Source organism: Phyllostomus hastatus, unplaced genomic scaffold (assembly GCF_019186645.2).
Source record: "Phyllostomus hastatus isolate PE091 unplaced genomic scaffold, TTU_PhHast_1.1 phas_scaffold_93, whole genome shotgun sequence".
NCBI classification, from domain to species: domain Eukaryota; kingdom Metazoa; phylum Chordata; class Mammalia; order Chiroptera; family Phyllostomidae; genus Phyllostomus; species Phyllostomus hastatus.
This window is the reverse complement of record NW_025334042.1, coordinates 34,638,067-34,661,014: the sequence shown is the minus strand read 5'-3', so window position 1 is coordinate 34,661,014 and position 22,948 is coordinate 34,638,067. Positions and strand designations below refer to the sequence as shown.

General features: G+C 41.0%; 1 protein-coding gene across 11 annotated transcripts in view; it reads left to right on the top strand.

The window, feature by feature from the left end:
* The window catches only part of PPFIBP1 (PPFIA binding protein 1), a 159,067-nt gene that overhangs the window by 131,138 nt on the left and 4,981 nt on the right, over window positions 1–22,948 (top strand). For 8 of the 11 annotated variants that reach the window (XM_045829145.1, XM_045829150.1, XM_045829149.1 and 5 more), the window contains 15 exons: window positions 505–589; window positions 3,034–3,188; window positions 7,803–7,918; window positions 8,501–8,557; window positions 10,017–10,077; window positions 10,442–10,471; window positions 12,226–12,397; window positions 12,844–12,876; window positions 14,999–15,149; window positions 15,454–15,582; window positions 17,042–17,192; window positions 17,899–18,010; window positions 18,130–18,218; window positions 21,738–21,860; window positions 22,637–22,762. In XM_045829145.1, the coding sequence (XP_045685101.1) occupies window positions 505–589; window positions 3,034–3,188; window positions 7,803–7,918; window positions 8,501–8,557; window positions 10,017–10,077; window positions 10,442–10,471; window positions 12,226–12,397; window positions 12,844–12,876; window positions 14,999–15,149; window positions 15,454–15,582; window positions 17,042–17,192; window positions 17,899–18,010; window positions 18,130–18,218; window positions 21,738–21,860; window positions 22,637–22,762 (1,590 nt within the window). The remainder of the gene's footprint in view (window positions 1–504; window positions 590–3,033; window positions 3,189–7,802; window positions 7,919–8,500; window positions 8,558–10,016; window positions 10,078–10,441; window positions 10,472–12,225; window positions 12,398–12,843; window positions 12,877–14,998; window positions 15,150–15,453; window positions 15,583–17,041; window positions 17,193–17,898; window positions 18,011–18,129; window positions 18,219–21,737; window positions 21,861–22,636; window positions 22,763–22,948) is intronic. The other 3 variants (XM_045829152.1, XM_045829151.1, XM_045829147.1) reach the window with 1 other exon arrangement.

The following is a 22,948-nucleotide window of genomic DNA, read 5'->3' as shown; positions in this document are numbered from 1 at the left end:
ATAGAAGAAAAGAGTGGAAAGAAAAGCAGAAGAGGAAGGAAAGAGTGCAGTCAATCAAGTGTCAAAGGAGAAAAACGATCACATGTTTCACTGTTTTCAGTAACTAGGTCTCTGATGACCAACTGAAGTGAGTATTTGTAGGTGGGGAAGGCCAGGTGGTGATGAAGGACAGCTGGTAAAGACAGCAGGTCTATGACTTGACATATAAGTTAGAACAGTGATTAAAGTTGATTTTTTCCTTATTTTTTTATATCTTATTACCTTGTTTTGTTTTTGTTTTTTAAAGATGGCAGCTGAAGGATAGGATCTCTAAATTTAGAGGTACTTTTTCTCTATCTCTGATGTACGTAGGAAAATATTCTAGATATTACCTGTTTTACTAAAGTTTAGAAGTATTCTTTGAATAGATAATGTAAATAATTCATGTCTACTTATCTTTGTGTTGCAATTGTTGTACTCTTTTAAAATCATAATGTTAACGGTGATCATTTATTTTATTAACAGGATCGGAAAATAGAAGATCTTCGACAGTGCCTGAACAGGTACAAGAAAATGCAAGATGCGGTGTTACTGGCCCAGGGTACAAAAGGTAGTGTAGCTCTACCTGTTTTTCTACCCACCTTGATTTTAAGTGGTCATGGTCTTTTATATTTGGCCTCAATTTCTTTTACGGAGCATATCCATCATCCCAAATTATATAGCTCATTCATTCATTCAACAATATTGTTAGACACATCTGTTCTCTGCCCGCAAGTGTGCAGGCTGAAGAGCACACTGTAGCTGGTTGGTTGGTCAGGGAGTGTCAGGGGTCCATCAGGTAGCATTCCAGAGAGAGAGTGCAGCAGCACATGCTAGACCTTTCTTTGTGGGCGTGAGGGGATGCAGAGAAGTTGGTGTGTTTGCGAAGTAAAAGACCAGTGTCACTGGAAGGTAGTGCTGGGGTGGGGGCAGATGGGATTACAGAGGTGAGTACCAGCTAAGTGAGGAGTTCGCTCTTCCTTGGCCTGAGGGGATCCACTGAAGAGGCTTATCAAGTCAGCAACGAGATCTTGTCACTCACAGACCTCAGTGGGAGAGAGCCATGTTGGAAGGAAGGAAAGCTACTGAGAGACTCCTGCAGTACTCCAAGTGAAAGATCTGATGGTACTGATTGGAAGTACATTTTGGTGTTAGAATCAATACGATGATGTGTTGAATTAGAGGAGAGTGAAGACGAGGAAAGAATCGAGAAAGACCTCTGACTAAAATAACTAGCTGGGTGATAGTTCCATTTACCAAGACAGTGAAGACCAGGGAAGCAGCACTGGAGGGCTTAAGTGGGCTTGTGTTCATCTTTGAATATGTTTAGTTTAAAAACAACAACAACAACAACAACCCTATAAGACATCTAAGTAAAGATAGTCATGTAATTTGTTGTATTTATGATTGTTTTATCTGTAGATTGGGCCAGTCAGTTGTCCTCAAATGTAGAAAAGCTTTTGGCAGTCATTCAAAACAAACAAAAATGTTAAGAACTTTAAAAGTTCTCTTGTTTATTAGCAATGCATAGATGGGGTTATTTGCTCTAAAAATAAGCGTTGCAAATTAATAAGCCTTGTGGAAGTTATTCATGAAACACTCTAATTTTGGAATTTTAATTTTAATGAGTTTACAAAGACTCTTTGGACCAGAATTTTTGAACGAACGAAGAAAAGGGATTTTATTTTGTTCACAGGTTTGGCATATATTAAGACTTTATAAATATCTGAATGAGCAAATACGCTTTTAATTATCAGCATTGACTTATGGCAGTTCTCATCACTCTGCATCTCTACATCCTCAAAAGAGTCTCTCTTTTAAGGAATATTGCAAACTTTCAAGTAGTTAGTTTTTACACAGGTGTAGCATGTGAAACATGCTTTAATTGTATAGAATCTTAACATTGTAATTTTTGTGTTTAAAAAGCAAGGAAGAACAGAATAACTCCTATAATTAGGCCATATTATAAAATATTTTAAAAGGAGAGAAACTGGGTAAAATCAGTTATAATTACACTGACATGATCACTGTGGGCATTTTCATGTATTCTAATGTTTTTTCTAAGCATATAAATGTGTAACTAAAGGAGGTAATTTTAAACCATGTACAACAGGTCAGATTTTCATAAACCATTCAAAATGATGTCCTATTCTAATAAGGTCACCTAACAATGATTTCTCACTAGGATTTATAATTTATATTTACTAAGTTAATTCTCACACAGTCCTAATACAACCTAAATTGTAATAAAATTAGAATGGAAGTCAAATTAAATCTAATTTAAGAAGCTGTGTCTAGTTTAATATCTTTAAACAAGTGTATGATTTATCGTTTTGTCTTCAGAGGTCAGAGTTTTAAATATCGCTCTTTGTTTCTAAAAAGGATCATTTTCCGCTGTGTCGTTCCACACACACAGCCCTTTTCATTTCTGGAGACGTGAGGAGTTCTCCACGTGGCTGCTCTGATGGATATGTGCTTGCTTTTCCTCCTTAGGCTGTTCTCTCTGCTTTAAAATGAATGAATTAAAGGATCCTCTTGAGGGATCAAAAGGTTGTTCGTTATCTCTTTCTCCTTTCTGTCTTTTTTTTTTTCCTGGAGCACAGTAACAATAAAACTGAATTGTTTTGGTCACTCTGTTGCTGTTCAGAATCAGTTTGTTGAACCATAGGTATTCCTCAGCCTGGTTATTTCTAAACTGAAATTTGTAAAGCCCCAAATTTTGAAACAAAATTATGGGAGGGTTGTTGAACTGAATTAACTTTTAGCTTCAATTTTGAGAGCCTGTGGCTGTACCTGTTAACCCCAGGATCAGTTGGTGCCACCGCTGGGCACTCAGGTGGCCCATGCCCTGGGGCCTCTCAGGTGCTCACAGTTTAGGTTGTTTCCTGGGTCCCATGTTGTGTTTCAAGGGATGCCAGAGGTTGACTCTGATTTTTGAGGATCAAAATGTTTTTGGATTAAATACATTTGTGAAATGTAAATGAAAGTTGGCTGTTGTCCTGTGTCTTTCCCTAGGCCAGGAGGGTGACTATGAAGACCCGCTCACGTCCAGTTCCATCTCCACTTTGCCAGACGCGCAGGGTTTCGGTGAACTGGAGAAGAGCCTGTCATCGACACCAGTCACGGGCTCTCCCAGTCGTGACCCATTCAACACGAGTGTCCCGGAAGAGGTATTGGCAGACTCTCGGTATTGTCCTCACCTTGCAGAGACTGTGCCTTTGAAAGTGAAAGTGCTGCTGTTGACAGCAGGAAAGACATGGGCTGTGTTCTCAGTGTCATTGTTGACTTGGGTGTCCTGGCAGCGTTTGTGTCCTGCAGGTTGTCATGTGAAATGGGTGGGCTTTTACCTTCTTTTTAGCAAATGCCCTGGACGATATCAAAATTGCTTATAGATTTGGGAAAAGCATGAGAATCCCTTGGAGATAGGTGTCCTCTTAAATATGGGATTATAATCTGCATATTAAATAAATAGGGAATAAACGAAGTGGAGATAAAGTGAGATTACGCAAAGAGATGGATTTTAGTCACCTTTGAAAGGTGATGGAATAAAATTCCCTCTGACTTCTTCAGATTCAGAAGAAGCAACTGGAGGGGCATAAAGTCTTAAACTATTTACTTTCCCATCGAATTGCCACCAGTACCTTTTTCTGTTATCTGTTGCACACCACCCTGAAACTTTGTGTCTTGAATGACAACATTTATTTTGCCGACAAATATGCATTTGGACGGGACTCAGCAGGAACATCTGGTCTCTGCTCCACGTGGCAGCAGCTGGAGTGGCGTGAAGGTGGGAGCTTGAGTCACCTGAAGGCTGCTCATTCATCTGTCTTCTGGTTGAAGCTGGCCGTTGGCTGGGACCCCAGCGGAGGCCCTGGCTGGAGCCACTGCATGTGACCGCTTGGCTCCCTCACAGTGTGGTGGCTGGGTCCTGAGGATGAGCATCCTAAGCAGAGAACTGGGCAAATCTGTACCACCTTTTGTGACATGTCTCAGAAGTCCCGTGGCATCCTTCCTCCTGTAGTCACAGGCCCACTGAGATTCACAGAGAGGAAACATCCATTGCCTCTTGATGGACAAGTGGCAGTATCACACTGTAGGAACACGGGAGGTAGGATATACTGGTGCAGCTATATTTGGAAAATAAGTCTGTCCGTGCACTCTCTGGCTACAATAGTTAACATCCCTCTCCCATGCACAGTATACCCAGTCCCCCTCCGAAGACCCCTTGGTTTTATTCTGGTGAGGCACCAGCATCCCAGGAACTTCTCACCCACATCAGGTCAAGATGTAGGTGAAGCTCCTCAGGTGAATCTTCTTGGCCTCGGTTTCTTGGGCACCATTCTATTCAATTTTATGAACCGGGAACTTAAGGGACAACCTCTCTGTCCCCCACGCACCTGACATACGGGAGTGGGATAGGCATAGCATAAGTGCTGTAGTCTTTTCTCATTTTAAAAAACAGGAATGCAGAAGGCACACAGGTGTCACTAGTGCACGGCCCTTCCAAAATCCAGCCAGGTGCATGGTGCCAGTTCCTGTATTCGGACTCGGTCCTCTGGGCTCTTGGTTCCTCCCTCAGAGTCATCCTTCCTTTTCCGCTGGAAGGAGGCTGTATTTGCAGAGAGTGGTTTTCTTTAAAGTGTCTGTACACATCCAGAGCCCTCTGTAATGTTCTCCTGTCTCTGTCCCTTTTAGTCTGATTTGGTACAGTGTTTGAAACGTTTAGAATTTCTTAGGAATCAATTTGCTATTCCCTCCATTAGAAAAAAGCATATCCACAAATGCCCTCCCAATAAGCCTTCTCTACCTTACGTCCCTGTAAGGCTACTGGGGGTATCCCTTTATTTTTAGGGTTTTAGGTCTTTTTTAAGGGTTCAGTGAAACAGCACCACCCTAAATCTTCCTGAGGTCTTAATAAAGCCACACACGTGTCTTCATTTTAAGACAGTTTTCCTGACAGCACCCTGAATCTTAATTCTCGTGTTATGTGCTGTCTGGAGAAATGAGGAGTGGGAAAGAGTTGTATTTTTGAACGAAACAGCACTGGCTCCCTCATGTTTAACACTTCCTCCTTCGGTCATCTCTCCTCTCTGCCATTCTCCCGTCAGTGATGAGAGGAGGCCCAGTGGCATCTTGACTTTCTGTATCTGTTGCTGATAATTTTAGAGTGAGAAAGTAAAATTTGAACTGAATGAAGATGAATTCAAGGAGAAGACAATGAACATGTCCCATTTAAATATGAGAGAGGGCTCCAGTGTGTCATTAACAAGGAGTTAGTGGGGGGGGGGGGGGATCGGTGGTAAAAGGGTACGCATTTCCAGGTATGAGATAAATAGTACCGGCAATGTAATGAACACCCAGGTGGCTGTAATTAACACTGCTGTGTGGTGTCCTTGAAAGGTGCCAAGAGAGTACATCCTAAAAGTTTTCATCATGAGGAATATTAAGTTAGTCAAGTCATTATGCAATAAACCTGAAACTTATCCAGTGCTGTATGTCAATTATATGTCAATTAACTTGGGGGACAAGGGAATTAGTTAAGGAATAAATATTTCAGAGGGAAAAAATCCTCTAATTGCTAAGTATTTATTTATAACAAAGGGAAAAATTCCATTCGACATCCTTTGAATGAGCTGCATTCGTAGAGAGAGGCTGCTGTTATAGGCCGGGTATACCCAGGTAATCTCATCTTTACAAAAGGCCTTTGCTAGGTGTGCTGTAGTGTTAATGACAGTTTTTTTAGTTTAGGACAAGAATGATTTAATGAGGATTGATGGTGTTCAGCCTCATTTTTAAAGAAAAGCCAGAAGGGAGATTCGAGGTTGGATTTAAAGCCCTAAAGTTTGAAAGGAAATCAAGAAAATCAGTCTACTAGTGAAGATTTTTTTTTCCATGATTAGGAACCCAAGGAGATAAGAACTTCTGGAAATTGGAAGGATGGCTAAATGAGTTGCCCAGGGTAAATCATAAAGATCTAAACTGGGAAAGAAATGATAGTGGAATAATAGTAATATGACTTGTTAAAGAACAAAATTTGCGTAAATTTTAAAGTTCTTGTTGGCTTTACTCAGCAACTCATGAATCCAGCAGCATCCAATCTGGGAGGCAGAAAGGAGATCCAGTTAGCGGAACAAAATGAAGGCTTTTTGTAGAAGGGAGCAGGAACAGGGAAGTCATACCTGGCATTTGCTGGTTGGTTAAAGCAGGGTTACTTTCTTTACATGGAGCAAAGGGAGGTCTTGGAGCCCCATTGGGCAACTTGTAGGACCAAGCAAGTGCTGATTGGCTGACCCAGGCCTTCCTTTTCTGGGAGAGTTGAGTGCAGAAATTTAGTTAAGTTCAGGTTTGCTGATGAGGCGCTTAGCATGAGCCACACTGTCTTGGTCCCGGTCTCCTTACTTTAACAGACTCCGAATTTTGTAACCTTTTATGGTGTCAAAAGATGAGACCATCACCCAGTAACTGAATCAAATATTTAGAAGCTGAATTTATTGGTTATTTAAGTTAAGTGAACTTTGTTGGTCAAGGACATTCTCTCCAAGCTAATCATATGTAGGGTTTGTAGGGTGCTCAAAGCTCAGGGGTTGGTGGGCTTTCGGAGGCAGGGCTGAGTAGGCAGCAGCGGGATGTGGGTGTGAGGGTGCGACCGTTGTTGACTGGGTGGCATTCAGAAGTGTGTTTGCTGGCTGGAGCCCCTCCCTGACTGGCTGGCTGACTTCCAGAAGTGAATCATGGGTTGGTTGACTTGCAGAAGTGACTCAACTCACTGAGATGAGTTTTGTGTGTTTTTTTACCGGAATATTTTTTTAATGTTTCATTTATTTGTTCATGATGTGGCCTACAGTCTAACTGCTCTGTGGTTGTCAGAAATTATTGAAAATCAGAGTATACAAATTCTGTCACAGGGTCCATACTTAGGCTATATAAAGCATTTGTTTGGGAAAATGTTATATGTTTTTGTTTGTTTCTGTTGTTGCTATAATATTGTTACAATTAAGTGTTTTAAGTCATATATCCACAAAGTACATTATAAATTTTTTTAATTATACTTTCCATCAATTCTGTTAATTGAAGTGATTCAGCTTGTTCACACATAGAGTAGTAATTAACTGGTTTGACCAACATTCTGTTTCAGACTAGTGGTAGAAACAAAGGTGAAAATAGTGCTTTGTTTACAAAGCATTTTTACCCACCTCTCATCAATCATTGCAATCCTATGATGTAGCATTGTCATTCTAATTTTATTTGTATTTAGTTTTTTATCCTCACCCGAGGACATGTTTATTGATTTTAGAAAGTAGGGTAGGAAGGGAGAGAGAGAGACATCAGTGTGAGACAAAAGCTTTCATCAGTTGTCTCTTGTACACGCCCCGACCAGGGACCAAACCCTCAACCTACACATGTGCCTTGACCGGGAATCGAACCTAAGAAGACCCTTTGGTGTATGGGATGACACTCCCACCCACCTGAGCCACCCCAGCCAGGGTTTCATTCTCATTTCACAGAGGAGTAAACTGATGCCAATTAAATGACTTGCCTTACACTGTGTCAGAGCCAAGATCTCAACCAGGACTTAAAGTTGTTAGGATTTACTGTTGTATTAATAAGTTAATGGAATTTATTATGTCTTACAATATTCAGTGTCTTATTCAGAACCAAGCTCAAAAATTACCTTCCTCCAGAAAGTTTTTCCCAATTCACATTTCTAGATGTTTATGTCCTGAATTTTTATACTCTTGGCTTACATTTTGTGTGATAGATTGACTTTTATTGTTGTCTTACAGTTCCACACCGGCATCTTGCAGGTTTCAACCCCTTCATTATCATCAACATCTAAAGGCTCGGAAACTTCTGAAAAAGCAAAATCGCCTCCTAAGCCAGAGACTTCATTTGAGGAAAAGTATGTCTTTTATGTCCTCAAGTTGCAAATACTGTATAAATGTTGAGGAGAGTAGATCATACAAAAACAAGGGTGCTTTACAGTTATTTACAGACACAGTTCTTTACCCAGAGAAGCAAGAATCAGCAAGACACATGCCAGTGAGCCACAATCAGTTTTGTGTCATTGCAATAAAAGGTGTGAAGCCAGGAGTAATCGGGGATGAGGCTGAGATGCCGTGGCGGTCGGGTTAGCGAGGGTGTCTCCAGAATGTGGATTTCACATCCTGGGCGTCGGGTGGCCAACTAAGGGTTGCAGACAGGATGGCGGCAGTTGCGTGCCTTAGGCTGTTTGGACTTGGCTATGGAGGGGCCAGGGTAGGGGCACCACAGGTTTTGCACAGACAAATAGGATTTTGGAGGAACACGTTCCCAAGTTAAATGCCTGATCTTGCAATTAGATAAAATAAAATAAAATAGAATATCCAAAAAAGGAAAAAAGAAAGAAACAGCTTTTTTGCAAAATTGTTTTCACAGTTCTGTCCACTTAAAATATGTATGGTCTTCATGAAATTCATAAATACTATTTTTTTTTTAATTTTAGTGATGGAAAAAGAGTCCTTGGTGCTGCTGTCGAAACCCAGCTGTGTGATAGTCTTTCGTAAGTTTTAAGTGATTGAAGGTAAAAAACGTGACTGGTACTTGGGAGAGAGGAAGCTTCTGTTAAGCTCACAATGACCAATGTCAAATGTGAACATCTCTGAGGCCTGAATGAGTGGATGCAGCTGTAGTGATTGAGGGCGGGGGTGGGGTGGCGGTGGACAGTAACAAAGAAATACTTGCTCATTTAGCATTGTCTCGTGTCAGGTTCCCGTAGCGCAGGGGCATCAAACTCATTTTCACCGGGGGCCACATCAGCCTTGCGGTTGCCTTCAAAGGGCCAAAATAATTTTAGGACTTTGTAAATGTAACTACTTCTTAATTGTTAAGGAGTTGAAATTACATTTGGCCCTTTGAAGGCAACGGCGAGGCTGATGTGGCCCCTGGTGAAAATGAGTTTGACACCCTTGCCATAGATTGTAGCCGCCTTCACCAGTTTGCGTCTGAAGTTCAGTGCTTGTAATTTTATCTTTGTGCTGATACAGTTTAAATCTTGCAGAAAAGAACCCCAGAGAATGATGTGATAGCTGGAAAGGCTGCAGTGGTTTTTTCACTTTCAAATTGATAAACTGACCTAATATCTGTGTTTATCCAAGTTAGAGTCTGGATTAAATTAGGGAAATCTATTTTTCAAGCAGTACTCAGAGATGAGATCTTTTTTCACCATGATCTTTTACTTTATTTGGTAGTCGACCCTTCTAGTAGCTTATTTACACATGAATACATGAGAAATGCCTTTTAAAAGTTTGTGTATTTATACTTTTCTCTTTCTTAGAGCAAAGGTATTACTTTTTTCTCTCTCTTTTTAGACTGGTCACATACTCCTACCTTCAGTGTTGAGTCAGACCAGCTCTGTCACATGAGTGCTCATTGTGTGAAAGAGGATGGCTCCGATGTTGACACTGCCTCTTTGCCTCCCCGGGGACTGCACGTGAATTGTGTGGGCAGCAGTAGGGAGTCCTCTGTCGTGCTTTGATCAGAATTATAAAATGAAGAACTCTGTCAGACTCAGAAAATTGATTTTTTATGAATCGAAAAGTAAAATTTTCATCCTTTATTTTAATGAGAAGGGTTATGTATAAATAGTACGTGAGTACTTAAAAAGTTCCCAGCATCAATGTATGCATGCACAGGACCCAGCACTAGGCCATGGAAAACACTGGTTTTAATTTTCAAATATCGACATCACAAGGATGGTCCTAAGTGTTTTTCCAGCTACTCAAACATGTGCAGGACATTTAGAGTTATTGGCAGGACAGTGAACCACCCTGCTTTTAAAAGAACTAAATGTTGTAATTTACTTAAGCACATAAGTGACTGCCTGAATCCAGATTTTCTTTTATTACCGGGATTCAACCCACACGCAATTTTCGTTTCTTTCCAAGATATTCTACTTAAAAACAGTGGCACCAGAGCCACTTCTTATTAATTCTGATTATTATTATTGTTGTTATTTTTAGAACTTCAAGTCTGCAAAAGTCTAGCAGCCTGGGCAATCTGAAGAAAGAGTCATCAGATGGGGTTGGTGTTGTGTTTTGTTTTGTTTCCTGTTATCCTGAGAAGAAAATATTTAGGGATCTTCATCTTTTTTCATTTTGCAAATAAAACTCTTAAGAAGAGCTTGTGGTTTCTCTAACGGAAAATTATTAGATACCATGGTTAAGGATAAATATCAAGAAGTATGATAGGAAGGATTGAAAGTAGTACATAAAACCAAAACTAGATACTTTAATAATAAAATATTGTCAGAAATAAATGAAACTGAGATTTTATAGCTGGGATATATATGTATGTAAATTTATCTTAATTTATGGAATTGCATGTGACAAATTTTGAACTTATAAAGAATTCCTATAACAGCCTTAACTTTTGTTGTTTTGAACAGGAAAAGGAGTCCATTCAGAAGCCTTCAGAGGTAATTTTTATGTCCAGATTGCAATGTAAAAATGTTTTAGGTTTCTAAAGTATCCAATAAACGAAAACTCTCAGAAATATGCTAAGTGAAAGGAGCCAGACACAAAAGATCACGTATTATATGAGTCCATCCATGTGACATACCCGGCATAGATACACTCATAGGGACAGCACACCGATTGGGGATTGCTGGGGTGGAGGAGAGTGGGGTGGGGAGAAGCTGCTCAATGGGTGAGGGGTTTTACTTTAGAGCAATGGAGGAGTTTTTGGAACTAGATCAAGGAGGTTGTTTGCACAATATCGTGAATATACTAAATGCCACTGAACTGTTGAATTACTTTTCTGTTACATAAACTTCACCCCCAAAGTTATTGGGAAAACAAAAGCAACCTGCCGAACTTAGACCTCACAGAATGCCCTTCTTAGCCAGCCAACAGTTTATTTTATACAACTGCCGTCTGTCTACCTACATAGCAGACACTTGCTATTTTAAAGACATCCGGTTCTTCATTCCTTCTCTGGTTTTCAGTCCTTCACCTCACAAAGGTCACTGTCTGGTAGACAGACGATTTCCAGCTGCAGGCTCTTGACTGTGAGCTCTCGGTGCCTTGAGCCATAACGTAGGTATACCTGACGAAGCACAGACAACGGACATGGCTGTGACGGAAGTCACCCTCGGTTCCTTTTGCCTTGACAGTTCTATAGTTGAGTGACTTTGACATCAGTGCGAAGACATAGCTATATTAGTGTCACTAAATTGTGGCATCTGTAAACCCATAGTTACTGTGAGCAGTAGAGATGTAGAGAAGAAGAGCCAACCACCTTAAAAGCTCACATCCCTTGCCCTTCTCTCCACCTCTGCAAAAAAAAAATGAAACGGAGGACAAAAGATGTTAGAGAAATGAGAACATCCAGACAAAGGCGTTGTTGTATGATACTGAAACAACATAAAAGACCATGTGACTGGAATTGCTGGTTCAAATAACCAGAAAGCTCAAAACATAAGCAGCATTGAAAAGCATAAGTTAATCACAATTGAAGTTCTTGATCAAGACCTTGAAATATTGTAGAAATCTGAAGTAGCTTCTGAATCAACCAAGAAAAAATTAATTATAGCAAGCTTAGTTTTAGTTAAGTGTATCTGAATGTATCACAGCTTTTGAAAATCATTGATCAAATATGGTAACTCCCAAGCAAGATGTGGATATGTCCTAGAGACTCATTTCAAAAATATATTGTAAACAGTTACTGATTATGCCTTTATTTTCATATCTTGCTTGTTTGTTTTATTATTCTTTGAGAAGAATATTTAAAATAATTGGAGTACAGTCATCTTGTATTGCCTGTACAGAAGCTCGGGACCAATGCCTTCTCTGTAGAATAATTATATTATGTTACATTGAGCTTATAGATGTGGTTCTATTATGATGAATTCGAACTGTATTGTAGCCTAATCTATGTCATCGTTGTTGGGAAAGTAAGAAGTCTGTTGCTATGTTAGGTTTGTGTCTCCATGTTTTTTCGGAGAATGAGTCAAATAATATTTGAGAATTTCTGTATCTGTCCTCGTATGTAAAATCCCAAACACACTTGGAGTGTAGGTTAGTGATGGCCTGTTTTTGTTGTTGTTTTTTAAGTGGCTTTCTTATTCTTTTGAATGAAGTCACGTGTGTAACGTATTGAGTCTCATGCTGGCATGTACTAATAACTATGTGCGTTAGTGCCGTGTTTCATTTACGTTCACTCCCCTCCCAGGATAAAGCCCAGGCAGGCAGCAGCCCATTTGGGAGCCTCCCTCCCAAACCTCCAGGACACGATGCCTCTGCGGATGACAACCCCTTTGGCACTCGAAAGGCCAGATCTTCCTTTGGTCGTGGCTTTTTTAAAATAAAAAGTAACAAGAGGACAGCAAGTGCACCAAACTTGGGTACGTATGGCCAAAATTCCTTTGCCTTACTTCTGTCAGAACAAGGAAGAGAACAATCTCTTTCTTTCCTGTATTTGTCTGTTTATACATTTTTCTTTCTCAGAAATGAAGGTGATGACATAGGGAGAAAATTAGCAAAAAATGCTTCTGTGGATTTGATTCAGTGGTATGAAGGTAGTGCTGTGTAGGCTCTCCCCCTGCACTCTGTTCTGAGGTGTAAACAGAAGACCGACCCCCTCTGACTCCATTAGAAACAGCTTCCTGCCCGTGGATCAGTTAACCCCGTGTTGACACTGTCAGTGGATTCTGTGTGGAACGCCAGAAGCCTTCCCTCCCACTGTGTGTATTTCGGGAGTAGGAGTCTGACCTGTGTTTCATTTTGTCATTCCCCTGTGTTCTCTCCATGGGGCTGCGTGTGATTGTGTGCGTTGTTGGGATACCCGAAGATCGTGCACGAAGTGCCAGTGCACCCACCTTAGGTACCGTACCTCTGCATGCCAGCCTTGGCCAGCGCTGCTCTCCCAGCCAAGCTCCTCCCTGCTCTTGGCGTCTGTGATCTTAGAAAGCGAGCTGGCAGCAGTCAAGAAATGTAGTTCTCTACTCCAGAGTGTTCTTTCCACCTTCTGCTGAAAAGGACTCTCTGTAGAACCTTTGCTTCTGAGCAGAAATGCTGTTTCGAGCAATGCTAATGCCACCTTGCGAGCAGCACTGGGGCATCCAGAGGCGCCCAGTGTCCCTCAGAGAGTGTGGCGGGCGTGTCCTGCATCACGAAGTCCGGCTTTCACCCCTGAAGCACAGTTCCTCTCACGCTAACGCCCAGGTCCTTGCAGTCCCTTCATGTTTCCGTTTTCCACAGGCTCCAAAAAGAAATGTTCTTAGCCGAATAGAGAGGACTGTGGAAGACATTGAAAATAGTTTTTTAGACTTCTTTTGGGGGAATGTTCTTCTGACATTTTATTGCTTTGAAGATGGAGGTAACATTTAGTCATGTCACAGGTAACTTTATGTGTTATTTGAGGAGTTGTCTCCAAAGTGATTTTAGGAGGAGGAAGCTCAGTTTTCCTCTTTAAAAAACAGGGTACAGAATGAAAACAATCCTAAAAATAAAAATGAGATGCTTTCAAAATAAGGACAACATTTCAGGGACACCAATACCCACCAAGGCTGTAGCTTTCGAATGGGAAGGCCCCTTTGGGTTTTCTCGACAGGTCTGTTACCTGGTGCAGATGTCCACATGTCTATTCGCCTGGGTCGTCAAAGGCGACTCCTCTCTCTTTTCAGCCTTAAATGTCTAGAATGAACACTGGATAAGTAAACTAAACTGATTCAGACAACTATTTTCAAATGTTTTGCTGCCTTTCTCCAAAGAAAGGTATTGTCAATGCTAAAAGCCAAATGCTGCTTCCTATAATCTGTAACCACAGCTCCGCTTCCTAGAAAAGTCAACCCCTGCACCCTTCGTATCTTCCTGAGACACTGCTTCTGTGATTTCTGTACAACTTTTACTTTCCTCTATAAAAGTGTGAAGCCTCATGGTAAAGAAAGAGTAGCCCTTATGTTGGCGAGTGCAAGGTCGCCCATGAAGGAACAGCCGAACAAACTAAAGTAGCTAATGCCAGCAGATCTGGGAGTGGCAAAGTTGGGTCTTATTTTTGTAAGCCACAATTGACGCTAATTTTATATCAGAAGAAAAATTTAAACACATTCCATTCATTCTTCTCCCAGTGCCTAGGATATAATAGATTATAAACAGAAATAAATTTCTTGAATAAAGAATTGCCAGAACTTGGCAACTGATGTGAAATAAAGGTCAAAGGTAAGGAAAGAATGAAAAGAAAATGACAGAGTTTGAACTGGAGTGCAAGAAGAGCATTAATTAATACTAGTGAAATATCAAAGTGAAAAAATTAAGACTCAGGAAAATTGGATGGAAAGGTTGCTGAGTCTAAGATGGCCCTGGCACACCGAATTGGGAATGTATACAGCATTCAGGTCCTGAGGCCGGGGAGAAAGATGAGGTCTTGAGATTTCGATGCCAACTGCTCACCCGTGAGTGAGGCCATCATTTAATGCTGAGCACAGAGTGGGTGAGCTTTTCAAGAGATCCTGCCAAGGGAATTTAGGAAAGAATCTTGGAGAGAAACAGAGTGGAGTGGGGGAGGAAGAGAGAACAGGGTGCTGTCGCCAAGAAGGAACTATCAGATAACAGATGTTGGAGAGCATCACAACAAGAAGCTAAAGGAGGTGATGAGTTTGAGGGATGTAGGAGATAGTCAACAGTACCAAACGGTATAGCAAGATGGAGAATGATTTCGTTATGAATTAAATCACTCAAGAAAAGAGTATGGCAACCTTATCACACCTTTGAATCTCAAAGGGGTTGTAATTTCTAAGTTAATTGACTTTATACACAATTGACTGTAGAGTAGAACATACATTTGTGTTCCTTCTTTAGTATTCACAGGGTGTTCTTTGTAAACCATTGGTGTGTAGATCAACAGAAGAATTCTTACCTGTTGTTAAAGCCGAGAAGATTAACATCTAGTCGTGTTCATTTCATATGTTAAAATTCATTGAGTTTATATTCCGTTCTTGGAATAGCTGAAACCGAAAAGGAAATAGCCGAGCACCTAGACCTGGCTGGTGTATCTCCTCGGCCAAAAGACTCCCAGGGGAGCAGTCCCTTCCATGTATCTCCATCATCTCCAGATTCCAGAAAGAAATCCCGAGGCATCATGAAACTCTTTGGAAAGTAAGTAGCAGAGTGAACAAGTGGAATGGGCTTTGTGTTATATGTTGTTCAAACATAAGAATAAATGGAAAATTGGCTGAAAATGAATATGAAATCATAAAGCTTTTGTGCCCCTCTACTGGAAGGAAAATTGTAGTTTGGGATTCATGAACTCATTGGGTCTCAAAGTTGAAATCCAATGTCTATTTTAATGACATGCAAAGAGAGTGGCTCAAATGTCTGCACCAGTTAAAAATATTCTGATTAAAGCCTAAGGCCTCTGCAGGTCTAATACAAGGTGATGTGTGATGTGTCTTCTTTTTAGACTTAGGAGAAGTCAGTCAACTACATTCAACCCAGATGACATGTCTGAAAGTGAATTCAAAAGAGGAGGGACAAGGGCAACTGCTGGGCCCCGACTGGGCTGGTCTCGAGATTTGGGACAATCGAATAGGTAAGAACAGCCAAACTAATGGACTTTTACAACTATGCCCAAGCATCAGGGCCTCCTAAGCAACTGCAGGGTTAGGATTGTCCCTGGGTCACACCATCGACTTCTTTGTTCACCGCCATGCCCTGTGGAAGCGCCCACCATCTTTAGAGCTGTGTAATTTGATAGGGGTTGGTGAACAGCTGTACAGAAGACGTGGGCCGTGTGAGCTAGGTGAGGAGCCACAGCTACAGTCTTTGCAGCATTTGTACTAGGATGACTATTAGACTTGAGTTTTCAAAGAAAATAATTATGCATGCTCTAAAGTGTAGCCTTGCAAAGATGGAGACGGTATAGTGTGCAAGAGTGGGTTCTAGAGGCAGATCTGGTTTCTGGCCTTAGCACTGCCTGTTTACTGGGAGGCCTTGAGCAAGTACGTTCATGCTCTGTGCCTCTGTTTCTCATGGTATGGATGAGTACCTTCCCCCCAAAAGTGGTTTTTTATACGTGCTAAGTTTCTCATAAATAATAACCGTTCAATAAATATTAATGACTAATGGAGTCTGAAAGCACTTACAGACATCAATTCTATCAGAAATCTTAAATTTATTAGGACTGTGCAATGTTTTATTTCTTATGACTCTAAGAAATTTTCCTACACCTTTCTCACAGTTTAGGGCAGGTTTGGAACTGCTGTTCTGACCTGCTGAGCATAAAAAGGGTGGAGTTGGCAAACAAAGAACAGAAAGCATTGATACTAAATCTTTTACAGGTGATCATGTGCTAGAAAGCTATTAAAATATGGTCCCTCCCACTCTGGCAGAAGACTGAGCTTCATCAGTGAGGAAACTCTCTTTAGCTTTCTTCAAATACTGAGCCATCTCGTTTGCCATATGTTCTCTTTGTACACAGTAGAGGACCTCCTCATGCTGATAAAGAAAATAGCCTTGTTTATCACCACATTTTTTTCAAACAAAAATACTATTTATGTGTCCTAGTAAAAGAACACAGAAATTTGCTTTGATTATATTTTCTTATATTCAGCAATGGCATATTGCCTTCTTTCTCATTTGGAGAGAAACCATAATTCTGCTAAAGTTAATTCAAGTTTGACTTGAGTTTCTTTTAATCTGACCTAGTGTTTTCTGTTTGGGAGTTCAGTCTTCAAACAATATTGGTTGAAACTTGTACAATGACTAGACTTGTTGGTTCAGCTCGGTCTTCTGTAGAACATGTTTTTGCTAAACCACATTGAATTTTCTGTGGTTTCATTTGAAATGAAGACTGTGGTCTTACAAGGTCACTTTCAACCCCAGTGCCACTTCCTCCTCCAAATATGTGCTGATAATTAAGCTTCTCATGGTTAAATGTGTATCACCAGGAAATTCCCATGTCTGTAGAATATACAGTACAACCTTGATGATAAGCCACAGGATTGACTTTGAATTGTTTTTTCATGCAGTTGTTCATTTTCTTCTTATAGTGACTTGGATATGCCTTTTGCCAAATGGACCAAGGAGCAGGTTTGCAATTGGCTTATGGAACAGGGCTTAGGGTCCTACCTGAATTCTGGCAAGCACTGGATTGCATCTGGCCAGACGCTTTTGCAGGCTTCTCAACAAGATCTGGAGAAGGTGACCGCTTCTCTATTTTGTTTACATAGTGAGCTCTGAGAGAGAGAGAGAGAGTGTGGATGCAGGATTGTTTTCTGTGCCGTAAGTGGAATGGGGGGAGCCAGTAAGTGCTCTTGAAAAAGTCTGGGTTTCCTGCTTCACGCTTATTTTATTTCATGGACTAAAAACAAAGGACCTGGTTGTAATGATTCCTTATGAAACACTTAAGCCACTGGACATTCTAATGAAAATAATTGTATAGCCCTAATAATAAATCTTAAGTTCATATTTCCCAAAACCATTTTGTGGCTTCATCATTAGCCCATCTCCCCAATGTAATATATGCACTCCAACTTCACTTTGCAAAAGGGAAAAAAAAAGAGATCTACATTTTATGTTCCATTATTTAACATTTCTTCCCAATTATTTAACATTTTACACAAAATAAGAGTAGAATTGCTCTCATGCTTCCTGTAGTTCCCGTCTTGCAAAGGAGGAGCCTACTAGTAAGTGTCTCACACGCCACTAAACTCACTGCAGTGATTTTTGGCTTTCGAAGGGCCTTTTGTTCAGCAACTTTTTACTAGCCTGAATTAGTATTCTGATTTAATGTAATTGTTGGCTCTTTGATGCTGGCTTCATTTGGGAGGAATTTGCATCCTTTGCCAGTGGCATCCAGCCCATATTGACAGAATTGTAAAGCCAGTGTTTCTGTTTATTATTTCAGGAACTTGGAATCAAGCATTCACTTCATCGAAAGAAACTCCAGCTGGCATTGCAAGCTCTGGGATCTGAAGAGGAAACCAATCACGGAAAGCTGGATTTCAACTGGGTCACTAGTAAGAGGTTTTAGATTCTTAAGTTTGTAAATAAGTGAGTAAATAATGCTGCTTTTTCTTTGTAATCACAAGCACAGGTTTTCTGTGACATGTTAATGACACAGATTTCTCTCCTGTAGGATGGTTGGATGACATTGGCCTCCCCCAGTACAAGACCCAGTTTGATGAAGGACGGGTAGATGGTCGAATGCTCCACTACATGACCATTGTAAGTGATTGTCATAAGCGTATGTTCGTGATACAGTCTTTCCTATAAGTCAGCCAGGCAACTGCTGGGCTAGCTGCCTGCTGAGCAGCCCAACGTGAAGGAATAGACAAGAGTCACACACGGCAACTATGCTGTTCACTCAGGTTTTAATGAAGGCAGGTTCACTCAAAATAGAACATCAACATAACGTTGACGTCCTGCTCACACTCTAACAATCTAAGAGAAATATAACACACACACACACACACACACACACACACACAGAGCAATCAGTGGGGGATAACAAACCCAAGCCCCAGAGTCTTAGGCTGCAGGTCTGGGAGACAAAACGGTGGGCAAGGGAGTGGTCAGTGTCTTGCAAGGAAGGACCTCCAGAGCCACATAGGCAGCAGGGCAGACGAAGTCCTCAGTCCAGCAGGGCAGAGCCTCCAGCGGCCGATGCCAAGGGAGATCAGCAGGGCATGGCGCAGCACTGTGGTGTGTAGAGCTCGGTTGTCTCAGCAGTGGTCTGGAGCCTGCCTCAGTTATACTTGAAAGTGGTGCACTCCACCCTTCCAAGCCTTTTCGATAAGTGTCTGGGCACTCCTGATGGCAAGTATAGAATTTCCGCAGGAGCCTGTCTGTGGGTGGTCCTAATTCTGCAGACATGGCTTTTCTGATCACATGTGCAGATATCTTAAGTGTGTCTTGTCACCAGATGTGTCTGCTCTGACTTAGGTAGTTTTCCTCTTGAACCAGAGTGCCGTGGCTGACTGACAGCCATCTTGGTTGACACGAGTGACTCCACTTTGTTTTATATGTTTTGTGCTATCTTGACCAGACCAATGTCATTTTATCGGTCCTGCTCTCTACAGTGATTCACTCCTGGGGTTTTTCTCAGAAAACTACAAGAACAGAGTAAGCAAAATACCATGTTTTCACCATGATTCCACCGGAGATTGAATGTCTTGCTTTAACTTGAGAAGGGTAGGAATATTTCCTGTTATGTTGAAGTTGTAGGATTTGGTGGTTGTACCAGCCTTGGGAAATTTGAAACTTAATTTAAATGAAACTATCCAGAAAGTGGATTTTATGTATATTCAACATTGTAGACATTGAATTGTATACTTTGAATGGGTGAATTTTTATGGTAAGTGAATTATATCTTATAAAGATGTTTAAAAAATACAGTGTGGAGTTTTGAATCCCTGGCAGTTTTCTAAATTACATATTCCTGTCTGCAGTGACCACTCAGAAAAGGCTACCCTTCTAACCAGAAATCCATAGGAACTTGCCTTCTCCCTGCCCTCCCACTTTTGAGAACTGTTACCTGAAACTCTCTCCCCTTCCCACTCCAGTCCAGTTCTGCTAGGAGAGGAGTCACTGGGGTAAAGAGGTGGGGAAAGGTAGCCGCTCACTCTGATTCCTTTGTTATGTATGGTGTCATACCCCCAGCCTTGCATCCCATGGGTAGAAGGACTGCCCCCTACTTGGCAACAGAGAGGAGAGATGGATTCTAGGAAAACGTGTTCTAATTCCATAGTACTATTATTTAAATGGGTTTAATTATTTAATTATTTAAATTAAATTTAATTTAATTTATAGGATTTCTTTTCTTCTCTGTCATCAAACCAAAGTCTATATCTTGGCGGGCTCATCAGGTAACACTAACAGGTGGTATGTTGCACATTTACTGTGTGCCAGGCACTTCACTCGAATTAGCACTCAAGTCTTTGCAATTCTCAAATTAGCACTCCTATTATCATCGGTTTTTAGATGAGGAAATGAAGGAACCCAGCAATCGGGTAAACTTGACCAAGCTTCCACAGTTGGAGAGTGGTAGAAAAATCATTCAGCATTTGACCCCAGGCTATTTCCAGATGCCTGGTCTTAATAGTCAGAGTTCTGCCTGGAGCGAGCTCAGTAAATATTTGCCTGCATATCTGGGTTGAAGTATGTTCTCCTGGGAATGAGCAAATTCAGGTTTCCCATCATGAAAGGTATATGCATAACTTCCACGGCTATAATAAATTACCTAAGAAAACCTGACTCCAGAAGTTCTGAGTCATAAAAAATCTGTCTTTACGTGGTATCCTGAATTGGATCCTGGAACAGAACAAGGACCTTCATGGAAAATGGTTGAAATCTGAATAAAGTCTGTAGTTTAGGTAATTTTATTATCTAGGTTAATCTCTTGCTTTTATGAATATACCGTGGTTACATGTTGGCACTGGGGAAGCTGAGTGAAGGGCATATGCAACCTGTACTGTTACTGGTGACTCTTCTGTAAATCTAAAATTAAGACTTAAAAATAAAAGATTTTTAAAAATCTGAAAAAGCGTTTTGATTAAAAAAGAAATGGCCCCTCCTTTTAAAATCCCTTAAGCTAAAATAATTACATTTTATTTACATTATAAACATTTTGCATTTTTTAGAAAATCCAATAGACTTTAGTTGAAAATAGCCCACATGGAAATGTTTTAAACGGATGCCTCAGTTTTAGGTTAAAATATGTTAAATATCCTTTCTAATTTATAGAAATAAATTAGAAATCTAATTAGAAATATCCTTTCTAATTTATCTTAAAGGCACGACCTTTAAGAAATTAACCCAGGAAAAATGTAGGAAGGAATTTTTGCTCTGTTAGTAGCTTTTAAGATTTGATAGCCTAATATTTTAAAAATATTTTTATAATACTTTTTTTCATCACAGGAAATGTGTTATCAGTAAGGTGTGCCTAAAATGGATGTTTGCCTTGTTTGTGTTCTGGGTGTGTTTGGAAGGAGGCCCTGCTTATCTTGACACTGCCCCCAAATCACCTTCTTCTAAAATAATTTGTTTGGGTGTGTTTGGTATGTTTGAAATATGCCCAATAACCACAGACTGGCGAAAGCTATTCCTTGAAGGAATTGATTGGTGCTATGTGTTGATACTTATAACTTCATTTCTTTATACTCAACTCTGAAGAAGACCTTTGCTTTGGATGACAAACAGTTTCGAAAATTTCCACAATGTCTGCCAGCTAAAGCATAAAATCTAGAACTAGAAATTTCTTGAGCTTAGGGGGACAGTAAAATGTGCCTGCTCTTCTGGGTTTTTTCAAAACTGGTATGTTACCTGACTCAGAAGTGAACCTCACTCACCCGTGAGCATCACTTGCTGTTAACACGCTCTGCTTTATCAGAGCAGGCCACCTTCTGTAGTGACCTAGAAAGTGCCTTCAAACTAATTTTTTTTTCAGAGCTGGGGGCTCCCACAATCCTATCTCAGAATGCCTGAAAGGGAGAGAAATAGGTGGAAGTCATTTGAGTTGGAACAACATGAATTTTGCTTTTCTTATATATTGGGATCCTGGAGAAGATTTTTATTGGAATAAGAAAAGGTGTCCTGCTATTAAATAACGGCTTTGAACTTGACGACGACAACAAGCCCTCAGGGCCCATTGGTAGAGAGGCCTTGCTCCTTTGGGCGGTGTCTGAGATTTCCCCGAGGGGGTCCTCCTGCTCAACGAGCTCCTCTGCTGTTTGCTCTTTTCTGCAGGATGACTTACTGTCGTTGAAGGTCGTGAGTGTGCTGCATCATCTCAGTATCAAAAGGGCCATCCAGGTCCTGAGGATCAATAACTTTGAGCCAAACTGTCTACGGAGGCGGCCGTCTGACGAGGTAACACCTGAGGCTGAAGGTTGCACAGTGTGCGTTCTCCGTGTATGGGACTGCCCCGGTGTGCAAAACCGAGACCCATTTCTTCCTGGAGCGTGCAGGGGGGCTTCTGGTTTCTGCAGAGCCTCACCTGGGCTCTGTTTTCCTTTATTCCTTCCGTTCCTCCCACGATGACTCTACCTGTGTAATGGTAGCCAAGGATAGTGTTTTAGTTTCCCTTTCTGGTTTTTCCTTTTTCTTCTGAATCCTCATCTGAGGACATGCTTATTGACCTTAGAGAGAGAAAGGGAAGGAGAGAGAGACAGAGAGCGAAATCAATGTTTGACAGAAACATCGATTGGTTGCTTGCACCCCAACTAGGACCAAACCCACAACTCAGGCATGTGCCCTGGGCGGGAATCAAACCTGCGACATTTCAGTTTATGAGATGATGCTCCAACCAACTGAGGCACACCAGCCAGGGGTCCCTTCCTCCTTCTCTTGAGTATATTTTATTTTCCTGCCTCCTTAAGCCAGAGAGTTAAATATCACTAGAAAGACTTCCTTTCCTAAAACACTGCTCTAATAGTGTGTAAAAAAAAGGCTTAAAAACATTGTGACATAAATTTTTTCAAAGAGAATTGGAGTTGGTGAACACTTTCTTACCCTTCTCAGAACATTTAGTGGGCTGTTGAGTAACTCTGTTCTGTGGGGCAGACTTCTAGACAGAACGTGCAGGCTTAGTATTTGGAATCCCACAGTCAGTGACTGAAGCCCTGGGTGGTTCTCTGTTCCCGCAGAACAGCACCACGCCGTCAGAGGTGCAGCAGTGGACCAATCACCGCGTGATGGAGTGGCTGCGCTCCGTGGACCTGGCAGAGTACGCCCCCAACCTCAGGGGCAGTGGTGTCCATGGTGGGCTCATGGTAAAACTCTGTTTTAATTTAAATTTGACTTCCTATCATTTTGTCTCCTTCAGTCTAATGAGTAGGAGGTTACTGGTCTACTTGTTATAATCCTGAAGGTGTCTAGCCCAACCCTCCTGCACTATTTCTGGTGAATTTTTACTTTCGGAGTGTATTTTCTCTTACTTTTTACTATCATATTACTCT